Source organism: Pempheris klunzingeri, chromosome 6, assembly GCF_042242105.1.
Source record: "Pempheris klunzingeri isolate RE-2024b chromosome 6, fPemKlu1.hap1, whole genome shotgun sequence".
NCBI classification, from domain to species: Eukaryota; Metazoa; Chordata; class Actinopteri; order Acropomatiformes; family Pempheridae; genus Pempheris; species Pempheris klunzingeri.
The window spans coordinates 7,662,958-7,683,315 of NC_092017.1; the positions used below are offsets into that span (position 1 = coordinate 7,662,958).

The 20,358-nt window shown below is 42.2% G+C and overlaps 1 protein-coding gene across 7 annotated transcripts in view; it reads right to left on the reverse strand.

Annotated features, from left to right (window-relative positions):
- fryl (furry homolog, like) overlaps positions 1-15,083 on the reverse strand; it is a 54,346-nt gene extending 39,263 nt beyond the window's left edge. For 5 of the 7 annotated variants that reach the window (XM_070832593.1, XM_070832591.1, XM_070832588.1 and 2 more), the window contains exons 1-4: positions 14,526-15,083; positions 12,573-12,638; positions 964-1,172; positions 395-448 (exon numbers count right to left, since the gene is read on the reverse strand). In XM_070832593.1, the coding sequence (XP_070688694.1) occupies positions 395-448; positions 964-1,172; positions 12,573-12,638; positions 14,526-14,754 (558 nt within the window). In that variant the 5' untranslated portion in view covers positions 14,755-15,083. The remainder of the gene's footprint in view (positions 1-394; positions 449-963; positions 1,173-12,572; positions 12,639-14,525) is intronic. The other 2 variants (XM_070832592.1, XM_070832589.1) reach the window with 1 other exon arrangement.
- Positions 15,084-20,358: the final 5,275 nt, after the last annotated feature.

Below are 20,358 nucleotides of genomic sequence, written 5' to 3' on the forward strand. Positions count from 1 at the left end.
TTATGGCACCAGGCAGATACACTCCAGCACCCAATGCTGATTTACTGCTGAGGATGACACAGCGATTCTACACTCTCACTTTTGCGCTCTCTATACCCATTTTCTCTCCCTCACTCACAATGGGGACAGATGGATCTATAGCACCATATCCTCGTTGGCTTTGTGTTGTGCTGAACAAAGCATTCTGCAGCAGGCAGGCCCATTGTATAGAGTTCTGCACCAGCTACAGATGAGGGACAGACGGGCCACTGAGTGGGTGGAGCTGGGGATTCAAATGCTGCGCACACATAACAGAAGTAGGAGAGGACTGCTGGTGGTCCTGAGTAATGTCACAGTCATACACGCACGTGTCACACAGTTTTTACCTCCTGGTTATTACTATGGCTATACTGACCTGGTCGAATTGTGCATCCTCCCCTCTCTGGAGGGATCTGGACAGGGGTTTCTCCTGTTAGAGGGGTGAGAGAAAGAGATTAAGAATGAGTGTCTTATTAACCCGACAGAGATACTGTAGATATCTGCAGAACAGCAGATTGCTGTCAGTCAAGCAGCAGGCCTGATGATGAGTAAACGAGAGAGGGAGAACACTGAAGTTTTACTGCCATTGATAAAATGAATTAGGCGATAAACGAGTGCGGTAAGACATCCATCAGCCTCATGTTATTATCCTGCAAGGCCCCCCCCAATGTAAAAGGAAGGAACCGAACTGAACAAAAGGAATGAATGGAGGAACAGGCCAGTCAAAGGCCAGTTAATCCTGTTTGTTAATGATAAACAATCATTCATGTAGCTCTCCTGCCGGTTTCCTCACACGTCTTTCAGCTGTTCCTGAAGCAGCTGAAGGCATGGCAGTTAGTTGCAACAGAGAAGAGGTTATCTCAGCAGTGTGAGCCACATCACATGCTGTGTACTGAATTTCATTTCCTGTGTTTCTTAAAACCAGATTTCAGCCCATGGACTCACCAGCGGTTCAGCCATCACCATCTCGATCTTCTTCTCCGCCAGCACAGCAAACTCAGCAAATAGACTCTTGATGACAAACTCCCCCGGCTTAAGCTCGGGGTCGATGGTGATGCTCGACATGGCGGCAATGTTTTGTTTCTCCCACGAGAGGGGAGTCACCGAGGAGGGGGCACGGCGTCTACTCACGCTGCTGCTGACTGGTGCAGAAGCTGCAGAGAGGGCAGAGGGTAAAGGGTAGAGGTTAGGAAATAATACAGTGGGAGTTAAGGCAGCAGGGTCAAACTAAGACCAACACTCTTGTAAAGTATGCACTGTCATGCTCTAGTTCTAATCAAAACACGAGCACAGACATTTCCTAAAGAGGCAAATTGACTAAAATGGTGAGAGAGCAAGAGAGCGAGATATTCCAGTGCTGACCACAGCAAACATTACTAACTTCCATTTGACTCAAGCATCTAATTATAAACTGATTTTCTAGACTCATATTGCCCATAATTGGCTCAAATCGCCAAAAAACCCAAACATAAAGGTAATCATGACTCTTAATAGAGCAATGCCATTAATTATCTAAATGTTTTTTTTTAAAATCTTAATGTTTGTGTTTATGTCTAAATCTAGACTAAATAAACATTACATCCAGTCCTTTCAACAGTGTTGGTCTGAAAGACAACAATGTGGTCATTGTGGAACTGTACTGTTTTTCTTGCATCTGATTTGGTAGAAAAGAATGCAGACTTCCACAGGAAGGAAAATACCTCAAAGGAGTGGTAGATATAAAGCTAGCAGCTTAGCTTAGTTTAGCATGAAGACTAGAAACGGGGGGAAACACTTAGCCTGGCTCTGTCCTAAGGTAACAAAATGCGCATATCAGCACATCCAAGGCTAACTAATAAATAAAATGTCTCATCTGCTTAAAATGAAAAAATGTAGTGTAAAAACCACGCTAAATTTTACCACTCACAGGTAACTAGGTAATAAGGTGCAGCAGAGACCTAAATATTGACTGATAGTATAGAAAAAGCTGGCCCAAAAGCTAATGTACAATATTGAAAAAGTATGCATGTTGTTACTTTCAACAATTAAGGGATACTGCAGCAACCACTGAATGCTCAGCTGGTTTGGATGCATACAATATAAAACACAAAATGATGCCCTTGACTCGACTTGTGCAAACAAAGTCAACCAAGGTGTAATACAGCCAGCCAGTGATGAGTTTATTGTGTATCTGGATCATGCATCTTTTTTTATATTTCTTTTAGCACAGAAAACTCTTGGTGGAAATGTAAATTAGCCACTGTGGTTACAGTGGATTATATGAATCCTAGGTGAAGCGTCAGCTGTGGACGGCGTTGTGATAAATCCCAGAATTGCCCGCCACTATGGTTTTTTTTACAATACCATCATAAAGAGACAATTTCCCACATCCTGAACTGCCGTATAATCCAAAATATTGCAGGAATGATTGGTAATCAAGTTCTACACCTAAAATAAGTAAATCACAGGGTTAAGCAAATGAGAGGTACTCTGTAAAACTGAGTGTCCACAGTGCTCGATCAAGCAGTATTTAGACTGGCTTCCTGAAACACATTCATCTAGAGTCACTAAGAGTACACAGAGCTTTCTGCACATTTGCATGTGGCACAGATCATTTGGTCACCCTATTCAAATAGTGTAAGCAAATCCAAAAGGGTCTACGTTTGGGTGTTTAGGGAGATGGATGAGAAACCAGAGCCCAAAGTTTTGCAAACAGATGTTCAACAATCACATAAGGGTGTAGTGTTCTGGGGTTTTCAATTGAAGGAAAGTCAGGTAAGCACACACATTAACAATAAATTACTTTAAAAAGCATTTCAGGACCAACTCTGAGTGAGTTCTTATTTACCATTAACTGAAATGAAATGCATGAAAATTGTATTATCATCATGACATGCTTGTCTTGGTACATGCTCAGACTTCCAAGCTGCTATGCATTCAAAGGCACAAGGCTACATAACATTCAATAGTGCTGTGGAGATTTATGCTACAGCTGGGACACAACTTCCAGTCTAGTCCACAATGGTTCCAGTCCAGCCAAATGGACAACCAATAGTAAATTGACCCTTTACCTCATTCCCTCCCAGGAAAAGCCTTGTTCTGTTTCTTCCTGGTTGTCACAGAAACGCTCACGCATTCTTTATAGACTGAATACCACTGAGGAGTAGGAGTGCAGGGAAAAATACGTTTTTCAGCTAAAGAAAGGCATTTCTACCTCACACAAAGTTTTTTTTTACAAAAATGTGCAAAATATGATCATGCTGTTACTTCATATGTAGAGTGATCAAGAAATTAAGCCTCTATCGACTGGCTCACTTGAAAGGATACCGATTGTCTGGTGTTCAGACAACTCAGATTTTCCAAACCAACTCTGGTAACTGAAACATTTCACTTATCAAGCAATGTGTTCAGTACACGGATTCATTAAACAGAAGTCTTGCAGAACATTTTCACTCAACTAGAGCTGCAAACTGTTTGGAAAAAACAGTACGCTATAAAAATATTAAATGAAGTTACTGAAGTTCCTGTTACTGAAAAATTTGTTATTGTGAATAAATAACTATGAATCAAACTGATTGTTGGAGCCCATTTGCACATCCAGTCTAGTGGTTATTTCTTCAGTTAAGCTGTTTATGAATAAAATATTCCTAAAATGGCAAAATATAATGATCAATGTACATTTTCCATAGGACAAGCCTGCCATTTAAATAGTTAACCCGAATGGAAGAGCAAACTAACCACCATTTCTATTACTCTTACTTGCAGAAAATGTATTTGTCGAAATAGTTATCAAAATACAAAAAGAATGTAATATCTTTCTTTAAAAACCCAAGATCATATCTTAAATATGCCTTAGACCACCATTTGTTCCAAAATCTCAGCAAAAGTGACCATTCCTCCACCACTGCACTACGACCCTAAAATTAATTTAAAAATTAAATGGAATTCTAAAGCGTATTACAATTCAATTGTTATGATTACATTAATCATAACTTAATAGTCAAGCTATTTATAAAGCATATGAAAGTGTGGAGGCGGCAGGGGCAGCGTAGTAGAAAGTGTTAGCTGTGTTGTGGTCATTTTGTCGAGCAGCACAGAGAGCCTTTCAAGCATTTCCCTCTTTGTTAGCTGTGCTTCACCAACACCGCCAATGATGTCACATAGCCAGCTTCTAATATCCAATCATTGCTGTGTGCTCTACCCCCCCTCCACCCGTCTTTCCTCTCCCACCCTGGGCCTGCTGGATTGTTGACTGGTTCACACAAATGAATACCCCAATACTGTACTTTTCCAGTTAATGACAAAATGAGGAAAAGAAATGCAAGGCATCCTTTCCTGGGACAAGTCTTTGCATTGCCTCTCCCTCGCCCTCTCTTTCTCCCTAAGACATGCCAGTCATTTGAGGCATGCAAAACTGTGTTTCCCTTGCAAGCTGTCCCCACTGCACAAATCTTTAGAAATTATTTTTTTTTAAAACTGTAAGGTTTTAAGCCAGGAGCAGTACTGACTGAAAACTCTGACGACTTATGACCCTAAAGTCATGCTTTTCAAATATAAATGCAAATGTTCAAAGATGCAAACATGTACCAAAAAATCTAGTTTCTGGTTTCAAGGAAAGTCCTCAGACATGGTTGTATTTACAAAATGAAAAATGAAAAAAGGATGAGTACTTAAACATGCCATAGTTGTAGAGATTCTCAAGGTTGTACCAAAAAGATTTTTGATTTACCAACAATTCAGTTGCTCTTCCTCTTTGTCCATCTAAGTCATCTGCCAAAATACAATTTCTGTGCTGTGTGTTTGCCTTTGTATCTAAAGGATTCGGATCTCGAACCAAAAGATGGGCAGTACTGCAACTACAGTTCTGACAGAAATTACAGTCACACTGCTGCTAAAGTGCTGTATAAGTACATTTTTGTTTTGTTATGAGAGGCCTATACGCCACACTCTGCCAGAGTTCCCGGCTGTGCTTAAGAAACAGAGCACCCTGCAAGATTGCACAACTATCAGAGCAGCGACTCCACCTTGTCACAGTTAAAATGAAGCCCTCCCAAACGCCTGCTCACTTCCCTAGTCAGGACAACCAGAAACAACAGCACAAACACACTGGTGGAATGCAGGGCCGTGACTGCGGCCATTTTTTTTAGAGACACAAAGGAATCACTGCCAATGTTTATGTGGTGTGGCAGTGCCAGTTCTGCTATTGTGTCCCAACATGCTCAGTCTCTGACGAGTTACTACTAGTTTACCCTTCGCCTAGACTTCTTCCAAATAAAAAAAGGATCTCAAAAGATACAGGTCAAAACTAATATGCTACCAGAAGCTGACATCAGCATGGACAGATTGAGACACTGATATGCATGAATCAAACATTGATTTACCAATAAAAGTAGCTCCAGCTCAACATCAACATCTCTATACTGCTGGAAAAAGTAAACACCAAAGTGAAACATTCAACATGTTTTTGTTGAATGTGGGGTACATGGATGGAAGCAGCAGTGGGACAGTTTAGGGAGGGTTTCTGAAATTAAGCCCTCTTTGTTTGAGAGGCCCAATGAAAAACTGGCAACCAACACAGGACAGGGGAGAGGGGGGCGAGGGGAGCAGCAATTAGATGGAGGGACAAATGAAAGAAAGCCCTTTACTCAACAGGTGGATGTTATACTGCTAAGCTGACAGAATGTTTTGTGATGCTCTGTACTGATTTAAAACAATGTTTAGAAATACATGTAATACACAGTCTAAAACTATGTTCAATGGTAACAAGCCCAGTTAGTCTGAAATTAGGTGTGGAGGTGGTGAATTAACAAATGTAATAGAGACCATTTTCAAAGATACTCTAGGTATCATTTTTATATTACTTTTAAATTTAGGTCCTTTAAAGAACAGAGACTTCTTAGCATATGTACTATGATGCCAACTGTTCCTCCAAGCTTTTAGGGGAAATAACAGGTGCCGAGTTCAGAAATACAAGATTGCATAATTAAATCACTGTACCTGCAAAAATTCACATTTTTAAAGTACACAATCTGTTCATGATAAGGGAGGTTAGAGTCTATCCCAGCACACACTGGGCAAGGAGCAGGTTAAAACCCTGGCACACGAATCTGAACATATTGGTCTATATTTGTCCTGTGTTAAACTCACATTCACACCAAAGGCAATTAAGATGCTCTTATTTGCATAACCTGCATATCTTTGGACTGTGCGAGGACAACCAGAGCACCTGGAGCGAACTGATACAGAGACAAGAAGGACACGCAAAGTCCACAGTGAAAAGCTCCAGACCAGAGAGCTTTCTGATGCGTGGTGACAGTCCCATCCACTGAGCTACTCTACTCTCTTTACTGTGTCTGTGGTAGGCACACTACTTTTTTCGGAACATCTGAGAATGCGATGCCTCACACTCGGTATTTGTGTTAATTACTGTTATGCAACATTGTAACCTGTCGATGGCACAAAATGATGATGACTCATCAGTGGCCCAAAATCTTGACATGGTCATCATTTCATCTACTAGACCTCAGTGCTGCATTCAACACCCTTGACCACGGTCCCCTGCTAGACATTCAGCTTTCTGGTTCAGCCCTAAGTTGGTTCAAGCCTTTCCCAAAAGATAGAGACGGCTTGTGTGAAGACAGCAAACTAAAATGGAGGCCCCAAAGATTCGTCATACTCCTGTGCGATGTGCTGCCATTAGCTGAAATTACAGCAACAACTTCTTGTTGTACTGAAGGCCTTGAAATTTCTCTCTCTCTCTCTCTCTCTCTCTATTGATGACGGTCCAAATAGTTTGTTCACTCCTTAAGTGTGTGGCCTATGTACTGCCTCTGTCCATTGACACTGAAGCTTAATATATTTCACACAAGTGTAATAATTTCTTCCTAAGAAATCAGAAGTAAAGAATCAGTTCACCTCATAACTAGGCAAACTAGTCTTTGTATGTTCTTTGTATCCTAAATACAATTACGGCTGGGACCAAGTCATTTTTCAATAATAAAAAACAACGCTGAGCTGAGGACATCATGCCAGTTCTCCAAGAACTAATTTTTCTTAAAAATTATAGCGTGTATATAAGTAATACATGGTCCATGACCAAAATATCTGATAAGCTTTGGTCTGATGATTGTTCTCAGATTAAAATCCAAACACGGGGACACGTTTTACCTTGCATGCTGCACATATCTAAAATAAACTTCAAAACTACCATATCAAGAACAAACCAACCACTATCAGCATGAGTGTGTATGAGACTGAGTGCAAGAGAAAAGAGGGAAGGCTCACATGACGCTTTCATGAACATCCATAAAGCAAACTTCTTAAACCTGTGGTCTGTCTGACTCTACTTTGACAACCTTTCGCTTTGCCTGTCTCTCAGTTTGATGATGTCACTGTAGTATCTGTGGATGTACTAGGCCATTGTGATGATGCTGCAAGTACTCTTAGCAGGGCTGTTTATATCAATTATGATATACAGTATATTGATGCTGCTGAAGTAAAATGATATATACCCTAACAGAAGAATTTGTCCGTTCCTATCTGGTCCTGTCATCACAATGACAGGAAGCAATCTGCAAATATAAATTTCCTTTTTTAATTCTAATCCAAGTGGGACAACTCAGGTGATCCCTTGAAAAAGGCAAACTGCATATTTCTTTTCAGAGAAGAGGAATGTTTGGTCAGAGTTCGTGTGGCTGAGGTTCTGCTGTTGACTGTGTGCTCAAGCAGTTGTGTGGAGAGCCAGGTTTGTCAAATAGGACGCACCTCAATAACACGAGGCACCATTAAAGCCGCAATGCATGATCAAAATGCAAAGACAAGCATAGCCTCACTATGGAGCACAGTTGGTGAAACCCATATCAAATGTCAGCCGTTATTTCTCAAAACCACATCGAAAATGTGTCAGGGAAAAGTGTGTTATTTCAAGTTGAACAAAAAACAGGGTTGTGTCTACGCGTAATTACTATTGCAGGTTAAACTGGAACGTCGAATCAGCAACAGCAGCATTTTAAACTGCTGTTTAGCATCCACTTTTGTCCATCACTACATTTCAATGAGACTGAGGAGGCAGCGCCTTTTTTATTCCTGATGTAATATGGGCTGTATGGGAAGCTAATAATAGGAGGGAACCAGAAGACAGATCAATAGTAGGGAAACATTAGCTGCCCCAGAGGGAAGGGAGAGGAGCGTTATAAAAGTAGGAGGAAAACAGGGATGGAGAGGGTTGAAGATTGGGTTGAGTGCTGCTATGGGAGACTAAAGAGAGAGAGATTTGAATGTTATAATCTTTAAAAAGTTTGCACAGATGGAAAGAGTAAGGGAAAGCTGGGAGCAGACAGCACCTTCAAAGTATGAGAGAGACTCCTTCAAGTCCTCCTCTGTTCTGTATGAGCAGATGCTCATCAATAGAAACATTATCTTAAGAAACAGGAGCCTGTAGCACTATGAAGAGGGTAGACTCTGCTGAAGGAGGTTTATTGGTGCAATCTGCATACACATCAAACAAGCCTGGCTAAACCTGGAATAAACATCATCAGTCATCCTGACAACTCCAATAATAACCATTTTTCTCATACAGGAGGAAATCTCAGAAGCATGGATTGGAGTGCATGCAAGCATGCAGAATGCTGCACGGGGTCTGCTGGCTGTGTGTGGCAGATAAGTCTGGTGGCCAAGTGTGGTATGTAAACATGTGTGCAAGCTTGGCGAGGTACTCACAGCTGCTACTCCAAGACTTGAGCAGAGATTTGATGCTGATCTCAAAGAAGACCGAATCCTGCAGGCTCAGCATGACGGCTCTCAAAAGTTAGGCTTCACCAGAAGGCACAAATTCACAGGGATCCTGTCACTTTCATTTCACAAGAGCCAAACATTCCACTCTTTCGGAAATATATACACCCCTCATATGCTGTGAAAAACACGCAACTTCACACTTCTGTCATTGTAAGCTCCTCTCCCTTGACTGGAGCTGAATACTACCCTCCACAGGTGCAAGTTAAAGGCATCATCCTGAACGACAGGGTGAGCAGCTGCTGAGGAAAGAGACCGAAGAAGTGCTACCAGTTTGTTCCCTCTGCCACCTCAGTCACTGAGGAGTGAAACTGCGCAGAAAGAAGAGGAGAGAGAGCATGGTCTGGCTAGTTAGAGAAGTATTCCACCCCAGTGCCTGCTGCCCACTTGCCAATCCACAGAGTCCCCATTCCGGCACAGAAAAATCCAGAAAGGCGAAGGACAAAACAGCGTGAGAACTTTTGCTCCTGATAGGAGAGAAACAGCAGCAGAACAGTACACGATAGAAGTCTTAACAATGCACGGCAATATTCCCTCTCCTCTTCTCTTCCTGTATGTGTATGAGTGTGTGCCAGTTCTAGCCCACTAGCACTGTCAGCCACCCTCCGCCTCCCCCCAAAGCTCTCTCCCTCTCCATTCGCTCACAAGCAGCCCCTCCTCTTCCGAGCTAGCTCTTGTTCTTTCACTGATGCCTGCTCTCTTCTCTCTGAGTGAGAGCGAGCTTGTTTCAACAGCAAAACAGAGGGAGGCGGGAGCAGAGTGTGGGTGATGTCATCAAAATGCTGCGAGTGTTCCCTGGCTGTGGTTCAGCAATGCATACGCATGTCAGAGCTGCTACTGTGCTGCCTCTCCGCTGGCCTATCAAAACGACACTTCCTGTAAGCTCCACAGCAATACTGATGCGTCATCCCTGACTGCAGTAGGAGGAAAGAGGAAAGAATGGGAGGATGGAGGAGAGAAAGAAAAAAAAAAGAAAAGGGAGGATAAATTGAACATAGGGGGTGCGCACACCCACCACAACTAGTAGTCCTACTCCTGTTCAGATCTCTGCCCCAAAATAATACAAAACACAATCATCTCTACATGCCATGTCCCATATATCCCCACCTTCAAAACAAAGTTAACTGTACTCCAAAAGATATGTTTGTATATTTCACCAGAGCAAACTATGGGAGATGGGTACCTGACAATGTGTTACTGGTACTTATGTTACCAGTTTTTTAATCTCAGATCATAGCGTGATAGTGATCGCAGCTAATCTCTTTACTAAACTAACCGTTCACACCCAGTGGAGTCATAGGCATTACATCATTGCTTTGTCCAAAAGCTACCAGGGATAGTAACACACAGAATGATACACAAACTCACTACACACTGCATTAGTGGGAAAACAGCCCACTGTGTTTGTGCCAGTGAGAGAGAGCGAGACAGACACACACCTGATTCATCTGATATTTTAATCTTGTGTTGATGGCAGTTTTTTCTGCTCTCACAGAGACTTAAAAACAGATCCGCATGACATCAACTAATTTGTAGTCAAGCACAGGATTAAGTTTGTTAACAAAATATTCTGAGGGAAACAGCACTGGGAAGGCTGCAAAAGACAAATGCTCTTTGTCTTCTTTTAGTTTAGTCTTCGTTTCTCTCTCGCCCTCAGTCTCTCCCTCTGTCACATGTCCTCCACTACACAAGTTATGCAAAATGAGGCAGAGCTCATTGCAAACAAACAACACAAGCAGATGCTTTGTCAAGCCCTGGCTGGTGCTACCCCAATGCAAGCTTCCACTGTGAAACTCTGCCTTGCAATAAACAAGCACAAATTCTTTGTCCCATTTCTTATTTGCTACAATTACAGATCACTTTATTTCATTTGGTCATCTTGGACGTTTTGGAAACAGTTACAGTCTGTAAATCATGACACTTTTCAATCCGTCTGTGTTTTGGTGATCAACAAAAGTTTCCATTTTTTAAAGCTAAATGGGCTTCATTAAAAGTTGCTCTTGAATTAAAAGGAATTGTTCAGCATTTGGAGAAATATGATCATTCTTATTCGCTGCAGACTTGAAACAAGCTTTTCGGAGAAGTCTTGGAGGAACTCAGAAGTATTTGGCAGAAGCCTAAGGTGTACACGTTATGTTTGAAAACAGAATTGGACTCATACCATCATCTTTATCAGCAAATCAGTACTTACAAACATGCAGAGACCTCTGCATGCACTGTTTACTGTAAACCAGCTCAATTGTGTAAGGAATGCAGAACAATAACTGACAATATCGTCTCTCTGGGAGCATTAGAGCTGAGAGCTACTGTGCAACAGAGCTAATGTACGCACGTTGAGGACTTAAAATGAACAACAGCACAACTGACTTCCTGGAAAGAAGAGCTCACTGATTAAATAATCTCAACTAAATGCACAACCAAGGCAAGTTACAGTGGCTCCATTCACAAAGTGGGAGCAGTGATTGACAGCTAACCGTCCTGACTGCAGACAGTATAGGGGAGCTGTTCCTCCCAGGAGCCCACAGGGTGGAGGATGCATTTCCTGTCCTGGCCTCTCTGAAGGGCAGTGGTGGGAACAATAATCGATAGGAGCTGTAATTCAATCCCTGACCTCCCCGGTGGTGCCTGGGCTGCAGAGGACACGCCATTTAGATCCATCACCGAAGTCTGGGTATGCAGCACGCCTCTGCAACCTGCACAGCTCCTCGCTTCCACACGCTCCCTTGACTCAGAAACCAGCTTTTTCTCTTATTAAGACACAAATCCACACATTTAGACCAAGGTTTCAAATTTTTTTACACACATATTGATTGGGCCAGATATTTTCCTGGCCAACTTCCATGGTGTGATGCTCTGCAGCCATATGACTCTGAATAATGAAAAACATCAACAAATTATAAATAACTCCTTGCACGAACCATAGACACATTGAAGCCCACAGACAGAACCTTTCTCCTTTGAAACTAATTTGTCAGATTTGCTTAGCAAATCAAGAGAGGCAACCCATTTCAGCAAGGAGTCACTCTTAGGTCAGAAGCATATCGTCTCTATGGAGTGACGGAGCAGAACGCAGAGCAAATCTAAATTAAAACTCATTTTAACACAGGTACAAAAAGGTGAGCTCATTACTCATAGCACTTCTTCAAATGACCTGTCTTCAAGCTGTTCACTCTGTAGGAGCATTTACTTGGAGAGCTGGTTGGAGAAAATGCACTAACAATGATTCACAACATTCGTCTTCCCAGCTATGACACCACATTCCCACTAAGTGCCGAGTCTGCACTGAGCTGTGCCATTATGAGGTTTGTTTCACTACAGTTGGCTAATAACTATTTAAGAAACTTGATGATTAAGTTTGTCCGGGCTGCCTGCATACACGCCCTACGAACTGTTCAGACAGAAATCACATGCACATCTTTCATTACAGTACAACTCACTCATGTTCAGTCACATGCTCCAAACACTCCCAAATCACAAACAGGAAACCTGCTGCACCCATTAACCAAATACCGTTCCAATCAAACCCTTCCCAAAAACACAGCTATACTTCGAGCAACTGGGTGATGTCACTGTGTGCAGAGAAAGACAAATGACAGAAAGAGTAGCAACACCTTAAAAGCCAACTCAGGCTATGCCAGTTCTGCAACAAGGGAGCGGCACTCAGCTCTGATTTAAACACAGGGTAAATTATCCTGAGATAGGAACACACCAGACTACCATCTCTATACATTTCCTTACCTTGGCTACCGTAGTAATCGCATCACTTCTTTTATTACATAACTCACCATTGTGACCCTTGCCACCACCAGCATGATGAAAAAAGGAGATCTTTGTAAGAGGACAGATGTTTCCTAGTTGGAAAGAAAGAAAGATTTGAAAAGAATTTGCCAATCCAGATGGCAGTAAAGTCATCTAGCTGTCTTTTCATGAGTCAACATGACACCAACAGCCTGGGCTGAACCAAAGCACAACAGTTGTCTGGGTCAAGCTAAAAACAAACTTTATTTTGTCTTCACAGCTCACTAAGGCTCCAACTCAAAGTGTGGACAATAAAACCCAGCCAAGCATTGTTAGTAAGTTAGCTTACTTTAGCTGCCTTGTCTTGTCCTATTCTTAGAATAGGATACAGGCTAAGTGAGTAGAGCAGAACGGAGAGCCCAGTCATGCTTTAGCCATGAGTAAACAGAGAGCAAGCATGCTCTGACAGGTAGCACTGCAAAAAAGCCATGGTGAGAGGCTGACGACAAGGCATCATCCCACTGCTGATGCAAACTGGCTGGCCTGCACCCATACATAATCCCTATGTGTACACATATTTACTAAACCTTTAACTACTGTATCCATAGACACAACGGTAAACCTCCTTCAGCAGATTAACAACTCATACCTTAGAGCCTCAACCCTCAACTCCCAAACTTTTGCTTCAAACTCTTCAGTAGGCAGGTCCAGTACTAGACCTCCAATACAGATTATCTGCAGATACTGAATGTGATCTAATTTATTTTACTTATACATACTTATCAAGCAGAAAAGCTCAGCATTATGAAAACATAACCTGCAACACAACTTTCCATGATGCTTTATATTGAAACATCGCTACCCAATACCGACAAGTACACTTGAATCAGCCAGCATGATGTAAGATGGCATCTATTACATAGGGCATAAATGCCCACTGTAGTCATGACAGTGGTCTTCCTATGGTACAGGGCATGTATGTCGTGTATGGATACAAAAGACACTCCCAGCAAAATAACACTGGCTGCATCACAACACTCTTTAATGTACATCACGAGTCAATGCACAACATCTCTGAAAAAAAAACAAAACAACAGCAGACATTTTCCTTAATGCTGAAGATTAATTTTTCTTCTTTTTTTGGCCCCTTGGGGTAGACAGACAACACGCAGCCCTGGTGAACACACATCCATGACATTATCACCATATAAAGTTGTTTACTGCTTACAGCATGCAGTACACATCCAGCAAGCACAGCGTAATATTAGCATTCATTTGGAGTTTTTTGGCTTTTCGGCCCTAGATCCAAAATCTAATGTCATCTTAATTTCTGAGTCCTTTGTTTGCTAGATGTTTGCTAACTTTGCCTTTCTTTGTAGATTAATCACTGCAAGCAATACCTTTCATACAACAGGCAGTCACTGATAGTGAATAGTTAAAGCAAAAAATATAGATTAGTGTGTATTAGTGTTGTGACGACTAACGATCATATCAGCTATTGAAAATTGAGGAGATAATGGTCTATTGCTGATGCCCATGATGTTTTAAAAACATTTTGTAGTTTCAATCATTTTGAGGGCAAAATGTATTTGTGAATTGTGAAAAAAAAAAAAGTCTACTGTGGTTTACATCAAGTCAACGTTGAATGAATAGGTAAACTAACTCTCAGCTGGTCATTTTACTGTGCCCTTACCATCATCAGGCCAGGGCCGCTATGTATGCTGATTACACCTCCTTTTTCCTCTCACTTACAGAAGTTGATATTGGATCTCATGTACACTGGCCCCCATACCACCCAATGAAAAAACATAGCCGATTGCCGTACTCTAGTTTGTACAACGTATGAACTGTATGTGCAGGTTAGGGTGTGTGCATAACAGGGGTATGAATAAATGTTAACAAAGCTAAAAAAAAGTAAGTAAGCTTACTTAATTAACGGAGATGAGCACAAGATGAATACAGATAACTACTGCATCAGTTTGCAGTTGAATCAGTTGTACCTTTGAGGCGGGTTCGATTACTCCGGGCAGGCCTGGAAGAGCTGATCGCAGGGTCTACCTTTATCATCGGACCTACCGGGTCCTCCTCAATGGTCTGTCCCATGGCTAGCAGGCCCAGTCGTTTCATGCGAAGGAGCCGCGGACCTGTCTCCTTGGGCAAGGCCACCCCATGTTCAATGGGCCCTTCCCCTGAGATGACAGCCGGAACCAGGCTCTTTAGAAACTCCATGTTCAACAAGACTTTTTCTGTCTTTCACTCTGGTGCGTAGTCCAATAGCCTGTGCCATGCCATTCTCCCATACAAACTACCAATCTGCCCCATCTGCCAGCAGACAGGAGTACAGTCCCCGTCTCCACCTGCTACCTACATGTAGCAGCTACACATTCACTCACTGTCAAGGCCTGTATATATGGGCCCCCGAGATCTGCCCTTACAGACCAGAAGAGACACTACCTGTCAGGCTTTCTTAAGTTGTTAGTCTGGACTAACTTGTAGAGGAGAAGCCGTATACTGCAGCTCGCCAAAGTGACAGATTGAGAAACTTCTTATGCGGCAGCATTACCTGTCTGCTCACAGTGAACAGTGAAAGCAAACAGACATGGCACTTTTCATGGGTCGTGATGTAAGTGCGAGTGGGCAGGGCTATGTTTGAGTGCCAGGCACTATCTGGGGTGGGACTAGAACATGTTCCACAGGAGATAACACAAACCTGGGCCACCAGCCAATCACAACAGAGACGACACAAGCCACACCCTGCTGTCCTGCGTTGCTCACCAGCAAAAGAGAGCAAGAGGGGAGGAAGGAGATTGACAGACACTGTAAGAAGTAGGAAAGCTCCATAGAGCTGGCTATACTTGCCCGCCTGCATTTACCGATAGCCCTTATCATTGTCGGAATGGTGTAACTTGTATTTATACACACAAACAAATGCTTGTTTGCCTTCTTGCAAACTTACTCAAATGACAACAGAACCCCTCCCCTTGCTTTCACTTCTGCTCGACTGTGCTGAGCTATTATGAAGAGAAGCAAAATGAGAAAAGTGATGGTGTCTGTGAAATGGGGTAGTGACAGACTGCTGTGCTCTGCTTAGCTGCACGGCTTGTACCTGCAGCAGCGCTCAAACCCTTCCAAATATCCCTAGCTGAGGAGTGAATGGGACTATACTGTGCTGACTCTTATAAAAGCTCACTGCCTAAAGAAATCATCAATTTGCTGTTCTCTGGGATAGAGTACAAAAATGAATTGGCCACCTTAGCACCAACATAGCAATAGCAATACAAAGCTGTACCACTCCACAAAAAATAAAGATGACTGTAGCACCAATGTGCAGCAACTGTTAAAACACTTTCAAGATAATCCTTTGCTGCTGATTCACAATTAGCTATGCAGCACAATAAAGCAATTGGGCATTACAAAACAGCACAATACTCATTTTATCTTGTTCTAAATAAGACTCCATTAAGCATTTTGATATTATTAGTGAATTAAATGACTAAGTATAATGTAAAAGGCCTGGTGCAACAGAGCACAAGAGGAAGTAAAACTTAGCTTTGCAGCTTTCAACCCTCTTTCATATCATTATTTTTAGTTCTGTGCCCACACTTAGCCTCTATGGTTGAGTCTTGGGGAGTCTCATCAACCCACTGACATACACTAGCTGTTTGTTTAGCACAGGACACGGTGGGTGTGTGCTGTGTGTGTTGTGCAAAACAGCAGCGAGCCAAAGTAAACAAGAGGCTGGTCAAGAAAGTTGAGCGTCTAGCAAGTTTATAAGTAATACTTTTCCACAGGGGGTGATGGCTTAAACCAGACGTGAGTGAAATTATGAACAGACTTACATTTGTCAGATGGAAAAAATGGGATGCAAATTGTTTCATGGCTGTGTTTCTATTGGTTGGTTTTGGAGTCTTTTTGCTCCACATGGTCAGCGTATAATGCTACCAGTCAACACAACCACAAGTACTCTAGTGCAAACATTTGAATGTGATGCGTTTTCCCAAAAAGGATATCTATGGCCATACCAGTTTATGCAATAATTGTTGTGAAAAGCCCTGAAGAGTTGATAACATTATATCAACTTTGCATATTTAACAATCTACTTAAAGCACAATCTAATAATATATCAAAGTGCCCTGCTCAGTTTGTTTCAAGTGCATGTCCTCATGCCCAAGTAACCATCTCTTAATGGCATAAACATTAAAGGAAGTGTGTACACCCTCTACTGCAGCGTGTGAACATTTCAGTTAGATGATGTAACTGTTTCAGTATACAAGCTATGTCTGTCTCTCCTCTTTTTCTCTGTTATTTCTGGAAAAAAAAAACTAATTTCAACAATGCTTTTATATTACATTTATCCTGCACCGAACCTTGCCTGCAGAGTAAGCACAAAGTGGATATAAGCAACGCAATAAATGCAGTGCAGCAGCTTTGGGAAAACTCTGCCCTCTAGAGGCCAGCTGGGAGGGAGCACAAACAGCAGCACAAACTAATTGTTGAAATCTACTGACGAGCCCCAAAATGCTGGGCAAAAGAGAAAACCCTCAGCAAGAATTTATGGCAAACCACCAGGAAGCTTGTTAAAGCTGGGCACTAACACTTTTGGACTTTGAAAACACTCCATTTTGTCCAAAGATGTCAAACTTTTGATGAATGGAGTGCATTTGTCTTTTCTCCTTCTCCAAAATTACACTTGTTAAATTCTTCATAAACCTTCATAATCCACAGAAAAAGTAGCTAATACATGGGAATCAACATTTTAGGCTGACTTGGACTATGGATGGCAGGCTTACTTTAATACACCAGAGGAAAAAGGAGAAAATTTGCTTCGAGTTGCACGGAGGGACATTTGTCGGGATAGTGCAAGACTGAGGCCTACGCAAAGATGCAGAGAGGCTGAGGCAGCAGATCCTGGGAAGAATTGCTAAACGAGTCAGAAGGGGGGGGTGGAGAGAGAGAGAGAGAGAGAGAGAAAGAGAGAAAGAGAGAGAGATATGACTGATGAGGCAAAGATAGCCATCACCCGGGCTGAACACCACAATGGTGTATGGAGGCAGCTGTGGTTCGCTGGGGCCAGGTCTGTGGTGCTGTTGAGTTAGAACAATACTCCTGCACAGGAGGCCCAGATCCCAATCAGCCCAGGAATGTGGAAGAGGAAGCTCTGGGAACAATGTGCAGCGTTCCTATGCCATTCTGGGTCCCACCCGCTGCTGACTTGTTCTGCTTTTAAGCAGCAGAAAACAGGAAAACCAGTGGGCTGGGGCCCAGAAGTTAAGAGTCCATTTTGCAGTCAGCTGGGGTCGAAGGGGGGGGGAGGGGGCTGGTCAGCGCACTGTCACAACCCTACTACAGTCAGGGCTGATTGGTGTGGGTATGCATGTATCTGACTGTTACTCCACCACTTGATGTCAGTAAACAGTTTGAGGTCGCTGTCAGGTAAGCTGAATATCACAACAATGTTGCACTGCCCTCTAATGGTGCAAACGACAACAACATCAAGGCTACGAGCCTGCCTTGCTGTTCACAACTCTCAAGTGTAACCTGAAATTATGATGGCACAAGATCTCTTTTTATGTGTGCATTTGGCTGCCCCGGTACAACTATAAAGTCTATAAAGTGTGTCTTTAAACTTAACGTGGCAATACAGTCTTAATTCGACAAGCTTCAAATAAAACTTCAACTCCCTGACAAAGTCTTGCTCTGCTAAAGTACAGTTTTGCTTTTAAAGTCTGGCTGTTCAGCTGATAACATCTATATATTCATCCATGAGGGCAACCTAAACAAAAATGTTCACATGTTCGAAATAGTGCACATTCATGTATACCACAGCGAACACAGCACTTGAAAGACACACACTCACATGACCAGTATTCAACGTGAAAACTGTGCCACTTCTCTCCAGTTTACACATTTAGATCAAAAGGGCTGTAAAGGAACAAAATCTCACTGTCTAACATTGACAATGTCACGATTATGCTTCATTCAGAGCTCTGCTGTACGATGATGCATTTCTACTGTCTGTTCTTTCCTATAATACACCTTCAGCTTGTCACAGCCACAGTTTGATAACGGCACACTGCTTCTTTGTTCATCTACTTTGACTTTTCAGATCTGAGAACCCACGAGTTAAGTGTGAAGGCAGTCTTTCGTCTGCAAACAGGGACAAGAAATGCAACGTTCCACATTCAGACACTCAGACAAAGAGATCAAGCTGGTTCTGCCCAGTCCTGGCTGACAGTCGTGAGGCAACCCACAGAGAACTTCGTTGTCATTTCAGAAGAATGTGACCTGACTAGACCCTGCATCAAAATTATCCTCTTTTCTGTCCTGACCAATTACCATTCTGAGATGACGCTCGTCTCCCAGAGGCCACAGTAATATGCAAAAACAGCATTTAGAGAAACATACTAGTGCAATTCAACCTCACACCCTTTAAGTTCCTTGCTTAAGCACTTTACCACAGTCATTTTACCTTCATTTTGTGAGGAAGTTGACCAGCAGCAACTAGGGGTTATATTTAAAGCACAATAACATATTAGTTATTTCCTGATAATGATTCTTGGTCTAAATATGATACTGCCAAAAAGTTAACACATAACAAGTGTATTATTAGGACAATGCTACATGGTGCAGGATATTCTACCTGTGGACTGGTATGAATTACAACAACCAAGGCACTTTATTACTGAATAACACTGTCATAAAAGCTCACTGCCAAGTAGAATTGCTTAATTTTCTATATGTGTTGAAAGTTTGAAGTTCCCCTGAACAACAATAAGGGCTAAGTTCACCTTATGTGGCCCAACTTCTCATTTATCTATGCATTATTTGTTGAGATGCCGCTCACATCTAAAACCAGTGTATGACACAAGGCATTGAACCACACTTTTGCTGTGCTGTCATAACCCACTAATACATTTTCTTGACATTGCATTTTATATTTAGAACTAAAGTAGCCTATGGTCCAGTTAAGTCAAATTTGTGGAGGGGGATGGCTAACTGGGCTGAAAAACATAAAAACATCATGTCAACATGAGACATTCTGCTTACTGTTTTTTTGTTCTGTTTTTATTTTATCAAATCAATGGTGACATGTATGCCATTTGATCCCATATATTTCACGCACACTATTTCTCCCTTCTGACAATAGCTCCGCTCTGTGTACTGTGAGGTCAGTTGACTACAGACAGTTGGTGCGCTGGTTTTCACCCTGAATTTTTACATTGGTTATCTTATTCTTTTTTTCTGTTTGTCTAATAGAAAATGAGTCATAACGTTGACCCGTTCACAATATATGCAAACACGTGCACACAAGCACAGTTGTTACCTTGCTGTGACAAAGCATGAGCCAAACCAGCAGCCTCTGCCTGACCAGGTATATATATATTAGACACGCAAGCAGTACAAGTAGTACATGTAGACGGAAACACTGCTTAAACCTTTTGGCCTATATGAAGATATTGTATCACAGCAGACAGAGCAGAACGGTGCATTCATCATCTTCTGACAGCAGCATGGACAACAGTGAAGTTATCCGAGCAGAAGTACAAACTAAATGCCAGCTAAAAAAAGACTGAAAATTCTACTTTGAAAATGAGGAGATTAGCCCAACACCCTGTTCATTCCCACAGTACTTAGCTGGCAGTTTCTGTAAAACTTAAACCCCACCGCACAGTGGAACACTTGCCACTTAACCCTTGTGACGTACCTTAAGGCCATAGAGCAGGGGCTGGAACTGGAAAGCGAAAGGAGGGTCCACAAGTTCACTGCACAAAGAAGCTGAAATGGAGAGCACAGAAATCATCTTTCACAACAAAGCAGCAAAATGACAAGAAA